General features: G+C 49.4%; 2 protein-coding genes across 2 annotated transcripts; both read left to right on the top strand.

Moving 5' to 3' along the window:
* The first annotated feature begins 5,673 nt into the window (after positions 1-5,673).
* On the top strand, positions 5,674-8,280 carry LOC125535737 (basic proline-rich protein-like). The gene has a single exon (XM_048698808.1). The coding sequence runs from the start codon at positions 5,772-5,774 to the stop codon at positions 8,088-8,090; it is 2,319 nt and encodes a 772-aa protein (XP_048554765.1). The 5' UTR covers positions 5,674-5,771; the 3' UTR covers positions 8,091-8,280.
* A 5,084-nt stretch (positions 8,281-13,364) lies between these two features.
* LOC125541017 (protein SRC2-like) lies at positions 13,365-14,569 on the top strand. The gene has a single exon (XM_048704518.1). The coding sequence runs from the start codon at positions 13,510-13,512 to the stop codon at positions 14,488-14,490; it is 981 nt and encodes a 326-aa protein (XP_048560475.1). The 5' UTR covers positions 13,365-13,509; the 3' UTR covers positions 14,491-14,569.
* Positions 14,570-15,975: the final 1,406 nt, after the last annotated feature.

Here is a 15,975-nt window from a genome sequence, read left to right as displayed (position 1 = left end):
CCGACGATTGAATCTCAGGCAAGTAACATACCGATGACAAAGGAAATGAAGTATGTTGTTATGCGGTTTGACCGATAAAGATCTTCATAGAATATGTAGGAGCCAATATGAGCATCCAGGTTCTGCTATTGGTTATTGATTGGATATGTGTCTCGGTCATGTCTACATAGTTCTCGAACCCGTAGGGTCCGCACGCTTAACGTTCGATGACGATTTGTATTATGAGTTATGTGATTTGATGACCGAAGTTTGTTCGGAGTCCCGGATGAGATCACGGACATGACGAGGAGTCTCGAAATAGTTGAGAGGTAAAGATCGATATATTGGAAGGCTATATTCGGACATCGGAATGGTTCCGAGTGATTCGGGTATTTTTCGAAGTACCGGAAAGTTACGAGAATTCGCCGGGGAAAGTTAATGGGCCTTATTGGGTTTTAGTGGAGAGAGGGAAGGAGGGCCACGAGGTGGCGGGCGCCTCCCCCCTGCCCATACCGAATTGGACAAGGGTGGGGGCGCGGCCCATCCTTTCCTTCTCCCTCTCCCTCCTTTCCTTCTTTCCTACTCCGAAAAGGAAAGGGGATCCTACTACTAGGACTTAGGGCCGGCCTCTCTCCCTCTCTCCTTTATATACGTGGGCAGGGGGCACCCCAAAGACACACAAGTTTCTCTTAGTCATGTGTGGTGCCTCCCTCCACAGTTACACACCTCGGTCATATCGTCGTAGTGCTTAGGCGAAGCCCTGCGCCGGTAACCTCATGATCACCGTCGCCACACCGTCGTGCTGACGAAACTCTCCCTCGGCCTCAACTGGATCAAGAGTTCGAAGGATGTCATCTAGCTGAACGTGTGCTAATCGCGGAGGTGCCGTACATTCGGTACTTGGGTCGGTTGGATCGCGAAGACGTTTGACTACATCAACCGCACTATTAAATGCTTCCGCTTTCGGTCTACGGGGGTACGTAGACACACTCTCCCCGTTCGTTGCTATGCTTCTCCTAGATAGATCTTGCGTGATCGTAAGCAAAAATTTTGAAATACTACGTTCCCCAACAGCTTGGTGAACAATTTATGAAACTGAATGATCTAAATTGTGGAGGAACAGTAGAGGAAGAGTGGAGACACGAAGCAGCAACCAAAGACAGCGAGCGGTTGTCTCAGAGGCACTCGTCCTTTGCTGTTGTAGGTGTTGCCGCGACGATACTATGTACCTGCTCAATAGATATATAGGGTGGCTGGTTCGTCATGGATACCATGATATGGCATCGTATTTGGATACTTGGACCTAAGTGATCGAATGATTTTTGCTCAATTGTTTTACATATCTCATGATTTGTTAATTCTGGACTAATCTTTTGGCGAGATATAAGTTATAGTCGTAAATAACAATAACATGATGACATGATGTTGAGTGTTAACTGTCAGTAGAATGAACAATGAAGTTTGATCAATTACTATTTTAAGTCACTATCATGTGCATTCATGTAGGCTATACAGTACCAGAATCAACGGTATTGCTGATTGCGCGGAGGTTTGCTGAGTGCATTCTGTCAGGCACTCGGCAAAGGAGCACCTAAACTATGTGCATAGGAAAAACACTCGGCAAAGCTAGGTCTTTTTCCAATAGCGCGCTAGGAAGTCACTGAGCAAAAGAAAGACACTCGGCAAGGCAGGTGACATGTGTTCGGTGTCGTCGTGGTTGACGCGTTCACCTTTGTTGAGTGCCTGGTAAAGAACACTCAATAACCCATTTTAATTCTTTTTCTTTCTTTGCTTTGCTTTCATTTATTTCCTTTTTCTTTTCTTTATTTCTTTTCTTTCTACCTTCTTTTTTCTTTCTTTTCGTTGCTTTGTTTTCTCCTCTTTTCCGTCTCATTTCTTTTTTTCTTACCCATTATTTTCTTTTTGTCTTTCTTTTTTCTTCTCAACATGCATAGTTACATGTAAAGTGTTCAAATTTGGCATTTTTTGGAATGTTTCCTATATTTAAGCCTTTAAGAGTATTTGTAGCATTTGATGCATTAAACTCGAAAATCAAACTACAAGTACAAGAAATAATTGCGCGAGATGGATTGAAAAATCCTAGGGGATGGTATTTAGACCATGTTTACGCCTTATACAAGAAAAATAAAAGGAGTGCCAAACACCGGGGCGGGGGGGCGGGGGGGGGGGGGGGGGACTCAACTACCAACCTGGTGCTAATTGTAATTTTAATTCTCAAAAATCCAATCAAATTAATAACAACCTTTTATGCATAGAAACAGGACCATCTTCGAGGTAAAAGTTATCACGTAGACTGCTTAGAAACATGACCATCTTCAAGGAGGAATCTTTGTTTCGAGAGGAAACAAACGAGATTTTCAAGTGAAGTGTCAGACCGCTTCGTGTGTTGGGCTTAAAACTTTTTTTGGCCACCTCTTTCAAGAAAAAGAAACTTAGGGTTTCTCTGCCTCCCGTCGATGCTGCCGCCGGTCCGCCATGTCTCTGGTGGCCTTAGGGTCATGGAGGCGCGATGGACCCCGACACTTGTTGGTGGGAGGGGTCCTGTTCCGTTTTTAGATGCTTTTCTGAGTTCATTTAGGGTTTGTGTCCTACTCACGAAGGCGAGGAGGCAGCGGCTCCCTGGAGATGGAATAGGGTTCCCCCTGCCTAGCCTCCGTCCCGGCAATGCGTCTTCATTGTCGGAGGGCGTGTGGAGGTGTGTCTTCGGCGGATGTCGTGGGATTTGGTCGGCGCTGGTTTTCGGTGAATCTGCTTGGATCCAGTCTTTGTTTGTGCATCTGCAGCTTGGATCCTTCTGATCTCTTCATCGACGACGATTATTGTTCTGGTACGCGGATTTTGTGGGGCCTTAACACGATGACTTCCTGACTATCTAATACAACAAGTTTTATCTGGCTCCGGCGAGGGAGGGCGATGACGGTGGCGTGCCTTTGGCTGCTGCAGTGCTTGTAGTTGTCGCTAAGTGGCTTATGAACCTGGATGTAATTTTTGTTACTCCCGGGGCCTTTGTGATGTCATGTCAGATGATGAATAGATCTAGGGCTGGAAAAGAAGCTCAAAGCTCGTGAGCTAAACGAGTAGCTCGTGATTCGGCTCGAATCGACTCGAACTCGAAGAATGACGAGTCGAGCCGAGCTTTAGTTTAAGATCGTTTATGGACCGAGTTGAACGAGCCAATCTTACGAGTACTCGTGTAACTCGTTAGACTCGGTATAAAAGATCAACCACTCCCAATACAAAGAAAGGTCAGCCACTCAGCATCCTATGTCCCAGGCGCACAACACAAGGCCTAACCGTTGAAGGCCCAACCGCCTAGGAGACTCATGCGTTACAAGAAAATTACTATTGTTTAGTGATATATATGTTTAATATATACATACTCATTTTTATAATATTTAAGGGTTTTATGTTCATATCTTTAACGAGCTTAACAAGCTAAACGAGCCAGCTCGCGAGTTATACGAGTCAAGCCAATCTTGGATTTGAGCTCGTTATAATAACGAGCCGAGTCGAGCTAGCTCGTTAACGAAACGAGCTCTAGCGAGTCGAGTCGAGCTGTCTCGACTCGGCTCGAATTCCAGCCCTAAATAGATCAAAAGGTTTTCCGGAAAAGAACGTTTTCTGCATTCTACATACACCAATACACGTCACAAGTTAAAATTTACCATTTTTAAAAATTTGTTTGCTTATCAGTGCCAACGAGCTTTCTGAGTATTCATAGTTCGACTTCGCTGTGAATGTCAAACTCGGACTTGTTGGTGTCGGAGTTTGAGTTAGTCTCTTTTTTTTCCTTTTTTTTTTTTGCGGGTAAGGAGTTTGAGATAGTCGAGCCAAGTTTTGGACTACATAACGGCATATACCAAGGTTTTATGACCTTGTATTGCACATTTGCACTGTCAGAGAGAGTGTTAATTTGTCATATGCCTTCTGAGTGTGTACCACGTCGTGCCCAGTTTGAGTTCCCAACGGCACGTCTGTGTAAACTCGTGCAGGGTAGGTTGACGGGATCTCTTATCTTCCCGGCATTCCTCCTAGTAAATCAGCAAGATTACACACAGGGCAGGTCAATCTAAAGATTTTGACCTTTTGGGTCATCCATCCAGTAAATTAATCGATTTTTTAACCTAAGGTTTTTACAGGCCTAGAAAAACTCGGTACGTGCGGTTAACAAGCAAGGCGGACAGAGCAATAATCAAGATATGCGTGTGCTCCACAAGAGCCAACCCGTCAAGCGACTAGGTTAATTAAGCCATTAACAGTACGCACAAGAAAGCACAGTGTCAAGAGATATTTCTGAAGAATAGAATCATCATGAACACTAGTACGTACTACGGCTCTGTATGTGCACCACTACCCAACGGCACATTGGAAGGCTCAGCAGCAAAGAAGGGTCCGAAAGAAATGGCACTAGAACATATCCGAGAGAACCTCGCATCTTAGCAACAGAGAAAGCCGAACGAATAAGACTGCAGGGAAAAGCCGGAAGCGAGGCGAGGCCAAGGATATTGGCATCGAACGTGTACAGGCAATCTTCTGAGACGTCCATGTCGGAATCCCTTGAGGCCTTGAGCTGTCGACCGAGCATCAGATGCCTCCATATCTTTCTTTGCCTGCCGGGAAACTATGGATTACCCCGAAGCTGCTGTCCCTTGTGCTTGCCAATCAGGGACTGCTTGGTGACGGTGTGTCTGCTGGTGAAGATGAATTTCTCCATCCAATGGTTTTGGATCGGGTAAATATCAAGGTGCCACCGGCTCTGAATTATGTGGTTGCTGGGAATTTTTCTCCAACTTCGCAGTCTTCCGAAAGGAGAAGCCCCAAATGCCTGCGATCATCTTCGTTTTTGTCCCTTCTAACTGAGCCTCTAAACACTGTATTACAACTTTAGACTTTGCATCTGATTCTTCCAAAAAACAAAGTATATCTTCGACCACTACTCTGGTAGTATGGGTCGAGGTTATCACATGTATGGGGTGCAATAATAGTCTACCAAGTCCAAAATTCACAAGGCGGCTGTTATTGGTACTTTAGGTGTACTTTATAAGTCTTTTCGCAAAATTATAGTTATTGAACATGCTTCTACATATGTAACAAAATACTCACTCCATCCGAGAAAACTTGACCTAAACTTGTTTATCAAATCAATGTATCTAGAACTAACTTGGTGTTAGATACACCCATTTGAGGGACAAGCTTTTTTGGGCGGAGAGAGTATCAAATTTCAAATATGACCAAATACAAAAAGTGTTAAATAGAACTAGCACGATACTATATTTGATAATTTTAGTTATTTATTGTTGGATTTGTCCTTTTGTTTGTCAAGTTGTGGGCCAAACCTAGATCTGAAATTTTGTGACGTCAGTTGTACGCGTTCTTTCTATGTGTGAAATTTTGTGATGTCAGTTGTACGCGCTCTTTCTATGTGTCATGATTTTCTTTCCAGATTCTTGACAACTTTCAGCTTCAGGGTTTGTTTTACTATAATATCGTATGATGTCTTAATTTTATTTTCATAGCTTTATCGCACTAGTTGGGCTCACTGCTCACCAGTATGTGCCTCGAGAATCAAACAGGTGTCGATGAAGATGTCCCCAAACTGAATTTTCCCTCGGTTTTGCTTCCAAACCGGAATCTTATTTGCCCAGAAGCAGCGCCCCTACGCCTATACATACGTGTAGCGCGCATTCCTCTCCCTCTCACCTTGAAACCACCATCACGATCACCGCCTAGCACGAAGCGCTGCGAAGCCCAGCTTGCTTCAGTTCACCGGCATGGCGTACCGAGTGCTGGAGGTCACGCTCCTGTCAGCCAAGGACCTCAAGAGCGTGAACCTCATCACGCGCATGGAGGTGTACGCGGTGGCGACCATCTCCGGCGACCCCATCACGCGCCAGTGCACCCCGCCGGACCCGCACGGCGGCCGCAACCCGACCTGGAACGCCACGCTCCAGTTCGCCGTGCCGCCCACCGCCGAGGAGGCCACGGGCGGCTGCCTCCACATCCTCCTCCGCGTCGAGCGCATCTTCGGCGGCGACCGCGACGTCGGCGAGGTCATCGTGCCCCTCTCCGAGATCCTCTCCGGCGTCGGCCACGGCGCCGACTACGGCGCCCACAGCATGCCGCAGTTCGCGTCCTACCAGATCCGCAAGGTGCACCGCACCGAGGTGCGCGGCCTGCTCTACCTCACGTACCGTCTCGGCCCCGTCGTCCTGCCGGAGCCCCATCTGGAGATACCCGTCGACGAGTGGCCCGTCGTGGCGTACCCGGCGAAGCAGGTGATGCCGCCGCCGCCGCCGCCTCCACCGCAGGCTGCTTGGCCCGGGTATGTGGCCGCGGCACCGCCGGCGAAACCACCTGCCGGCTACGTGGCTGTGCCCCCGCCTCCACCTGCAAAGCCGGCCGGCTACATGGATGTGCCGTTTTCGCCTGAGAAAGCACCCGGGCATACGGCCTGGCCGTCTCCAATACCTTACTGGTACGGGCCCGCGCCATCACCTGCAAAGCAAGAAGGGCATGCCGCCGTGCCGCCGTCGCCGAAACCTTCTGGGTACGGGACCGCGCCATCGCCTGCAAAGCAAGAAGGGCATGGCGCCGTGCCGCCGTCTCCGAATCCTTATGGGTACGGGACCGCGCCGTCGCCTGCAAAGCAAGAAGGTCGTGCGGCCGTGCCGCCGGCGACTCCAAAACCTTCTGGGTACGGGACCGCGCCATCGCCTGCAAAGCAAGAAGGGCATGTCGCCGTGCCGCCGTCTCCAAAGCCAGCCGGTGGACATGTCGCCGTGCCGCCGTCTCATGAGCCATCCGGTCGGGTGGTGTCCATGCCGCCTTCTCCAAAACCAGTCGGGCGTGTGGTGTCTATGCCACCGTCTTCTCCGAAACCATCCGGTCAGGTGATGTCTATGCCACCTTCTCCAAAGCCAGTGGAACGTGCGGTGTCCATGCCGCCGTCTCAAAAACCGGTCGAACGTGCGGTGTCCATGCCGCCGTCTCCGAAACCGGTTGACCGTGTGGTGTCCATGCCGCCGTCTCAGAAACCAGCCGGGCATGTGGTGTCCGTTCCGCCGGCTCCAAAACCGGTTGAACGTGTGGTGTCCATGCCGCCGTCTCAGAAACCGGCCGGGCAGGTGGTGTCCATGCCGCCGCCGGCTCCAAAACCAGTTGAACGTGTGGTGTCCATGCCGCCGCCGGCTCCAAAACCAGTTGAACGTGTGGTGTCCATGCCGTCGTCTCAGAAACCGGCCGGGCAGGTGGTGTCCATGCCGCCGCCTCCACCGAAACCAGTCGAACGTGTGGTGTCCATGCCGCCGTCTCAGAAACCGGCCGGAAATGTGGTGTCCATGCCTCCGCCGCCGCCGAAACCGGTCGAACGTGCGGTGTCCATGCCGCCGTCTCCGAAACCGGTTGACCGTGTGGTGTCCATGCCGCCGTCTCCAAAGCCAACCGAGCAGCATGTGTCCGTGCCGCCGTCAAAACCAGCGGCACAAGTGGCCCCGCCACCGTCTCCCAAACCTTCTGGGTACGAGGCCGTGCCTTCTCCTCCGAAACCAGCACCACATGCGGCCGTGCCGCCGTCCCCGAAACCATCGGGTCATTACACCGTGCCGCCGTCTCCAACACCCGCCGGACATGTCGCCACCATGCCGTCGTCGTCTCCGAAACCACCTGTTCATGCGGTGCCACCATCTCCAAAGACAAGCACGCATGTGACGGCCGTGCCGCCGTCGCCAAAGCCAGCCGGCGGGCATGTGTCCGTGCCGCCGTCTCCAATGCCATCCGGCGGGCATGTGTCCAGGCCGCCGTCTCCAGCACCATACGGTCAGGTGGTGTCCATGCCGCCTGCTCCAAAACCAGCCGCCCAAGTGGCCGTGCTGCCGCCTCCAAAACCAGCCAATTTGCCGGCAGATCACAACCCCAGCATGGAGTTCGGGTGGGGGCTGGGCGCCGGCCTGGTCAGCGGCGCGATCAGCGGGATGCTGGCCGGCGGCAACAAAGGAGAACCGACGGCGTACGCACCACAAGCCGCTCCACTCGCCCGCAGCCGTCAAGTGTCTGTGTCTAAGACGTACGGTAGAGATGTTTACACGCACTAATAATAACCTTGCTAAGATCCAAATATAGCTTGATACGAGTGTATAAACACTTGCACGATGTACTAGTAAAGAGTGCCGGTTTGGCATGACTGGGTTTGTAGCTAGTTATGCTATAAATTAAGACATGGGTACGTCTATGTATACTTTGTAATTTGGAATAATTAAGCTTTATGCTCCTTATTAAGTTGCATATATTATGGAAGAGTAAACTGCATAAAACCGCCATATGTGCAAATCGATTCGCTCAAACTATCTAAATTGCAGTGGATCTTAGTACTGAACATACTGAAACGTGTGGTTAAATGATGTTTGTGAGCATACTCAAACCTAAATGTAGTAGTTTTATGCAATTTGCTTATATCATTGTGCATAGTTGCAAAGATTAACGCGTGTTTGCTATTTGTAAGGCAACTAAGAATAGATTTGGTGTTAGTCGATTCGGGAGAGAAGATGAGGCGCAACTCTGAGGCAGAGCTCGCCGCGGCAAGCGACAACAAGGCTCGGGGATGCCATCGAGGTCAAGCCGGAAGCACCCGGAGCCGGTGACGATGTGACGGTGGTGTGACCGATGGAAGGAGTCAGAGGTTGGCGAATCAAGGTGTGGGGTGGTCTACTAACGCTGGAGAAGAGCAAGGGGTACAGGGATGCCGGGTGGGGAAACATGGCGCAAGCAGCGCCGAGGCGTGCCGGGGAGCACCGCCGCTCGTAGGTGGTGGCAGCAGGCTGTCAACTGATGGTACATGAGGTGAGGGTGCTGGATTTCAATATAGAGGGAGGAGGAGGTGGTGGAAGAAGAAGAAGAAGAAGAAGAAGAAGAAGAAGAAGAAGAAGAAGAAGAAGGGGAGGGGGGGCTATTGTTGGATTGAAATCCAACAGGTGACGGGTCCCTACCATATAGTAGGTCCCATAGATTAATCTCTACCATTTTTTTGAAAAGAAAAGATTACTCTCCACCATCGGGTGTTCACAAAGGGATGGCTCATATTAATCTAACGCTCCTCTTCAATTTACTGGCGCAACCAATTTCATCAATCGGCGCAACACAAGAACATTCACGTGGCAACACACACCATGTACGTCACAAGCATGATGAGCAATCGACGTGCACTACGGTTGCAGCAATTACATAGCAAGATGCAACAACAGTTTACTACCCATGTGAAAGAAAGAAAAATCGAAAGACCACCATGTACAAAATTCCGAATAGAATAGTGAAAAATCTGGAAACGAACAAGCAAGAGAGGAGGATAGAATTTACTGCAGCAATAATTTGCACGAGCACCTGTAGCTGTATACATTGAGCATCTTCAGTTCCATGCGTCTCGATCACGCACAAGGCAGAGCGAGGGCGATAACCGAACCACCGTCCAGACTATCTAGTCGCTGATAGTTATCCACTAAAAATGAAAACAACACTGAGATAGAAGAATCGATTCGCGGTTTTACCGTGCGTGCACCGCAGTGAAATCAGAGGTAGAGAGATAGGTGGGGAGCAGAAGCAAGAGAGATGGGCAGGTTCGGATTTGAGCCACCTACCATGCCAGTTTTACTTTGTGTCGGTGGGCCCAATATGTCAAATTCATTATTTGATAGCTTGTGAATCAACAATTTGGGTCATGTGTGCATCATGTCTGAATGGTGTTGGGTTTGAGTAAAATGTCGGTGAAATGATGTCTGTGAGCAAACCGAAACCTAAATTTGACAGCTTTATTGAAATGGAAATCTAGCAGGTGGAAAAATTGACCGATGCCAAAAATAAATTCCCGAGTGCTTGCCATATAGTTGACCCCACCGATTAATAGCCACCATACTATTGAAGAGAAAATGTTACTCCCCGCCATCGGATCTATACACAGATGTATGACCCATATTAATCTCAAGGTCCGCTCTAAGATCTACCGTTGCAAAATTTCAGCAATCGGCGCAACACGACAAGCATGATGAGCAATCTTCCTCGTGCGCTTCAGTTGCAACAAAAGTACAGGGCAAAATGCAACGACAATTTACTACTCATGCGGAAGAAAAAAAAAATCAATAGAGCACTCTGTACAAGATCCTGAAAAGAACACTGAAAAGGGGAGGACAGAATTACCGCGGTAATAATTTGCGAGAGCACCTGCAGCTGTGCACATAGAGCATCTTATGTTGCGTGCGTCTCGATCACACGCATGGAAGGGCGATGGCAACAGCCGAACCCAAGATATCGAACACTTTTAACTGACGTCCAGACTATCCAGTCGCCGATAGTTATCCAGTCAAAAAACGAAAAGAGCACCGAGACAGAAGAATCGATTCGTGGTTTACCGCGGGTGCTGCAGTAAATTTTACAGCGCCATTTAGTAATTTTAGCGCGCTGTGCCCGATTCAATCCAGCAGACGCACAAAAATACAGCGGGTAGTGGATAGCGCGCAGCAGTCCAGCAGACACACTAAAAAATAAAGCGCCACAAATATGTCTACAACAAACAGGTCCCTACATATTTACAAATAAATCCATCTGACCAAAACAAAAATGCAATTAGGTCCCCAATCGTTGGAGCAAGCTAGCTTGCAAATCATCTTCCGCCGGCCACGGCAGGCGAGCTAACTTGTTGTGATCTCGTTGGAATCGCAAACACGAACTAGCTAACTTCCCTTAAATCGTTGAAGCAAGCTAGCTTGCAATGGATTGGAATCCAAATCTCCGCATGCACCGCTCGCCTCTGGCCACCGCACACGCTCCCGGCCAGCGAGTTCGAGGTTGCGGCGAGCTGCAGGGAGGCGGCGAGTAGAAGGGCAACAGCAGCTCCCGGCCGGCACGCGCTCCGGGCCGACGAACTCGAGGCGGCGAGTTGCAGCCGGCGAACAGAAGGGCAGAGGCGGGATGAGCAAAGGGAGCAGAGCACTTGTCTTTGCGCGTCATTGTCCAGCGCGCTGTACGCCGCGCACCAAATATAGCACATGCGATGTAGAAATTCTCAGCGCGCCGAATGGATTTTACAGCATGCTGGCTTTTGCAGCATCTGTTGGAGATGCTCCGCGCGCTAAATTAGCGTTTTTTTCCAGCGCGGGCTACTTTTAGCGCCTTTGTTAGAGATGCTCTAACACTGGTTCTATCAATCTATGTGCAACAGGCAAGAGAAACACATCAGAATATATCCAGAACTTAACTAAGGTGTAAAGAAAACCCAGAAATTCCCTCCATAATATCTGTACAATTAATTATGCAAAGTACACTTAAGAAGACTAAAATATCTTGCAAGTTATTAACAATGAGGAACGAATCGATCCCACGAGATATTTCCAAAGAAGAAAGATCTGAATTACAGTATAAACAAACAGCACATTGGTCTTGTCTTTGCACTACTGCGGTCCTGAAATGCCTGCAGCACATTCAAAGGTTGAGCGGCAAAGTTTGGCTGAAAGAATTGGTATACATATCCGAACATCGCATCTTTCAGCAACAGAAAAAGCACGAATAAACCGGAAGCGGAGCCGGACCGAGATATCGGAATCGATCATCAGAATAGAGAAGAGGGAGCTTTATGCTGGCCATGATTGCTGTTATGAATTTAGTCTCTAGGACTACGAGAACAATGCCTTGCCCAAGTTGCTGAGCATCCGATGCCAACAAATCTTGGCCTACCAGTACCATCCAAACTTGGACTAACAATACTGATTAACCACAAGCGGCTTCCTCATCAGGGAATTGTAAATATGCATCCGTGGCGATCCTCGCGTTGTTTTTGTATTGCATTGTGTACTTGATGTTTGTAATAATAATACAGTTAGAGAGACACACACAAAAAACCTGTTATAGTTCTAATATTATTCCCTTCTTGTAGCTTATATTCTCCACCGGTTGGCTAAGAACACTGAAGTGCCATTGAAGCAATATTCAAGTTCCCAAACACATTACCGTAGTATATATGCAGAATCCCATACTCCCATCTAAATTTTACACATTTTGGGTCCCGGAAGGAATCTAATCATCACTTGGGCCTCGCTTGATTGCCGTTCTATGGGCCATTATCCATGTAATTTCAGTCAGTTTTTTGCTCCGGGCTAAAATCATGCTTGGTTAAAATGCAAAAGAGTGTCATTGCACAAAATTAAGGCTGTGCCAAAAAAAGTGTAATTACACAAATAGAAAGGTGCAATTGAACAGGTAAAAAGTGCAACTGCACAAAAAGAGCTAGTACACAGTTCAATGACCAACTCGCAGCTGCTATGTGAAATATGAAACACATATTCAAATAGTAGTAAACTAAGATAAAAACACTTGTATAAAATAAAATAATACAAATATAGCACTAACAAAATTTTATAGATAACAAAAGAACTCTTCTGAACACAGAGACAGAAAAGGCTTCTTTACTACCGTATTTAGCACACACAGTGCGTCTGACCCTATTGAACCCATCAGCTGACCTGCAGACCAACGGCTGCCAATTATGCACTGCGACCATGTTGCTCACTGTCACTGGGATTGGGATGAGCTTCATGCTCCTGGCCGTGCGTAGTCCATTTGGCCAAGGAGCCGAGGGCATGGAGGTCACGAAATCACCATCCACATCGGTCAAAGTTGGTCAAGTGAAGTGTTTCAAAATAGATGACTCAATTTTATACTAACTATTTTGTTTAACCGCGTACTGCTTTCCTGGGCAGGAACTGATGCTACGCAAATTTCGAAGGGTGGATCCAATCCACATATCCACACTATGCTAAGGTGATCACCACGTCCACGTACGTGCAATTTCTATTCCACCTTATCCAAGCAGCTCAGTGGCACTGCTACCCAACATGGTACGCATATGGTGACATGTGTGCACGCAGCCCTCGGTCGTTTTCGTTTTGGATGCTCGTCCAGTTGACGACTCGGAAGAGGTGGTAGCACTTTAACTGACATGCACACTCCTTTGGAGATGCATAGACGGATAGATGTATGTATATCCAGGGGTTTATCCACAGCAACCCATGCATGCAAACAAAAGATGACCGCCTCTTTGAACTTTGAAGCAGCTTAGTTTCTAATAACTTTTTTTTGTTTATTTTTCTGTTGTTCCAAAAACAGAAACAGCTTATTCTCATTGGTTTTAGATAGATGGCTCACCATCCATGCCGGAATTCAGAAGTGCTATTTGATCTGAATATACATAATTCTGTGGGCATAATAATCACACAGCTCTCGAGCCCGCCGTATGCAACCAGCCCGGAAGTTTCCCATCTGAATTCTCACATAGTTTTTGGAATTCTGGGCCCACACCTCCTCCTCCTATACATACACTACCCACTCAAGGTGCTGCATACCTCTCAGCTAGCTTCAAGCAAAGCCACACCAGCACCTGCCAATCAAACACTTGCAACCAGGACATCTATCTAGCTTCATTACCTAGAGAGTGAGTGAGTGAGTGAGTGAGCTCCAAGCTAGACAGGTAGCATGGCGTACAGGGTGCTGGAGGTGACCCTCCAGTCGGCCAGGAACCTCAAGAACGTCAACCTCATGTCGCGCCTCGAGGTGTACGCCGTCGCCACCATCTCCGGCGACCCCATGACGCGCCAGTGCACCCCGCCCGACCCCTACGGCGGCCGCCACCCCACCTGGAACACCACGCTCCGCTTCACCGTCCCGCCCACCGCCGCCGCGGGCGCCAGCGGCTGCCTCCACGTCCTCCTCCGCACCGAGCGCTCCCTCGGCGACCGCGACGTCGGCGAGGTCGTCGTCCCGCTCACCGAGGTCCTCGGCCTCGGCGGCTCCTTCCGCGACCCGCGCGACCTCGGCCCCCGCCCGCCCCAGTTCGCCGTCTACCACGTCCGCAGGGTGCACCGCCCCGCCGACACCTACGGCGTGCTCTACCTCTCCTACCGCCTCGGCGGCGTCGTCCTGCCGCAGCCTCACCCTCATGCGCCGCACCCGCACCACGACCACGCTGCCGCTCACGAAGAAGACCACGTCGTCGCGTACCCGGTGGCGGCGCGGCCGTCGTTCCATCACCACCAGCCGTACGCCTACATGCCGGCCCCGACGCTCATGCCGCCGCCGCCGCCGCACTCCGCGCAGGCTTCTTCCGGTTCCGGTGCGCACATGTCGTCCTCGCCACCGTCTCCGCGGGATTATAGCGGGCATATGGCCCTGCATCCGCCGCTTTCAAAGGCTTACGGTTACGGGCACCTGTCGATGCCGCCGCCGCTCCAAGCCTCCGGGCACACGGCGACGCCCCCGGCGCCTCAAAGAGCAGCAGCCGGGTACAACGCAGCCGGCTCGCCGTGGACGAACGCGAGGAATAACGGCGGCGCTGACTTGGGCAGCATGGGGCTGAGCGCCGGCGACATGATGTCGGACGCCGCGGCGTACAACGCCGGGTACAGGGCCGGGATGGCCCGCGAGTGGAGCGGGGTCCGCGGGGCCGCCGTGTACTAGCTACTAGCCAGCATGCACATCCATCGAGTTGATCACTTATTAATTATTATAAGCTGAATAATAAAGTTGATTTGATTTACTCCTACTTGGAAGTTTTGGTGGCGACTCGCAAGATCGAGCTAGCGCAGCCGTCGCGCGCTTCCATGCGGTTCATCGCCACGGTGTGCACAACGGCGAAGTATATCTCCCCGCCGCCGCGCGCTCTGCGCCCACGTTTCCGCACGGCCGGGCGTGCGCTTGTTTTTTTATTTTTCAAAAAACCTTCCTAACTTTAATTTTAGTATCTCTACTCCTAATGTCTCAGTTGATAGGTCGCGTTCCGGGTTTTATTTTCGTCCCACCTCACCCGGTCTTTTTTGGTACTTCCTCCCACCTCCCTCTCAGCCGTGAAAAACCAAGGAAAACCCCGCGATCGAGTCCCGCACACGCCCAACCTCCCGTCTCACGCTAAGCCGCATAGAACCAAAAAAAAACCTCAAGCCGAGTCCCCCGCTCGCCCCACGCACTCCAGGCCCTAACATCCCGTCGCACCGAGACAGACGAACCAAAAAAATCTATGAATAGTCCGCCGGTTATTTTTCGCTGGTTTTTATTTCGCCTCACCGCTTTCGTTGGTTTTATTTCGCTGGTTTTATTTCGTCTCCCTCCCACCTGTCTTTTTGCTTCATCACCCACATAAACCCATCAGATTAATTACCATAAAAAAATCACAATCAATCAAGTATTGATGATCAGATTAGTTACCATATAAAAAATAAATCGCAATCAATCAAGTATTGATGGGATATTTCCTTATATTGATGTGATTTCCCTTTTTTTATCATCAATCGTCTCTACTGCCTAAAAAATGCGTAGCTTTCCTTTTCGCTTCACCACCCACATAAACCCATCAGATTAGTTACCATATAAAAAATAAATTGCAATCAATCAAGTATTGATGATCGGATTAGTTACCGTATAAAAAATAAATCGCAATCAATCAAGTATTGATGGGATATTTCCTTATATTGATGTGATTTTCCCTTTCTTATCATCAATTATCTCTACTGACTAAAAAAATGCGTAGCTTTCCTTTTCGCTTCACCACCCACATAAACCCATCAGATTAGTTACCATATAAAAAATAAATCACAACCAATCAAGTATTGATGATCAGATTAGTTACCATATAAAAAATAAATCGCAATCAATCAAGTATTGATGGGATATTTTCTTATATTGATGTGATTTTGCGTAGCTTTCCTTTTCCTGCCAACCGACCGCGTCCCGTCTCCCTACATCCGCCCTCGTTGCTCTGCCTCCCGCACGAAAAAAACCGTTTCGTTTGACCTCCCCCAAACCCCGCATGATGGAAAAACCCAGCCGCCTGCTTCCCCTCCTCTCGACCGCTCCATACGTCCAGATCGCGGCCTCATCCCCATCCTCCTCTCACGTCACGGCGGCCGATGGACTGCCGCCACCACCCTCCTACTCTCTCGCCGCCGC

The sequence above is a fragment of the Triticum urartu genome, chromosome 2 (genome assembly GCF_003073215.2).
Source record: "Triticum urartu cultivar G1812 chromosome 2, Tu2.1, whole genome shotgun sequence".
In the NCBI taxonomy this organism is placed as follows: domain Eukaryota; kingdom Viridiplantae; phylum Streptophyta; class Magnoliopsida; order Poales; family Poaceae; genus Triticum; species Triticum urartu.
The sequence above is the reverse complement of the archived record's forward strand: the minus strand, read 5'-3'. Positions and strand labels throughout refer to the sequence as shown.

Excerpts from the sequence above, each read along its gene's own strand:
- LOC125535737 (XM_048698808.1), top strand. The coding sequence starts at position 5,772 with ATGGCGTACCGAGTGCTGGAGGTCACGCTCCTGTCAGCCAAGGACCTC.
- LOC125541017 (XM_048704518.1), top strand. The coding sequence starts at position 13,510 with ATGGCGTACAGGGTGCTGGAGGTGACCCTCCAGTCGGCCAGGAACCTC.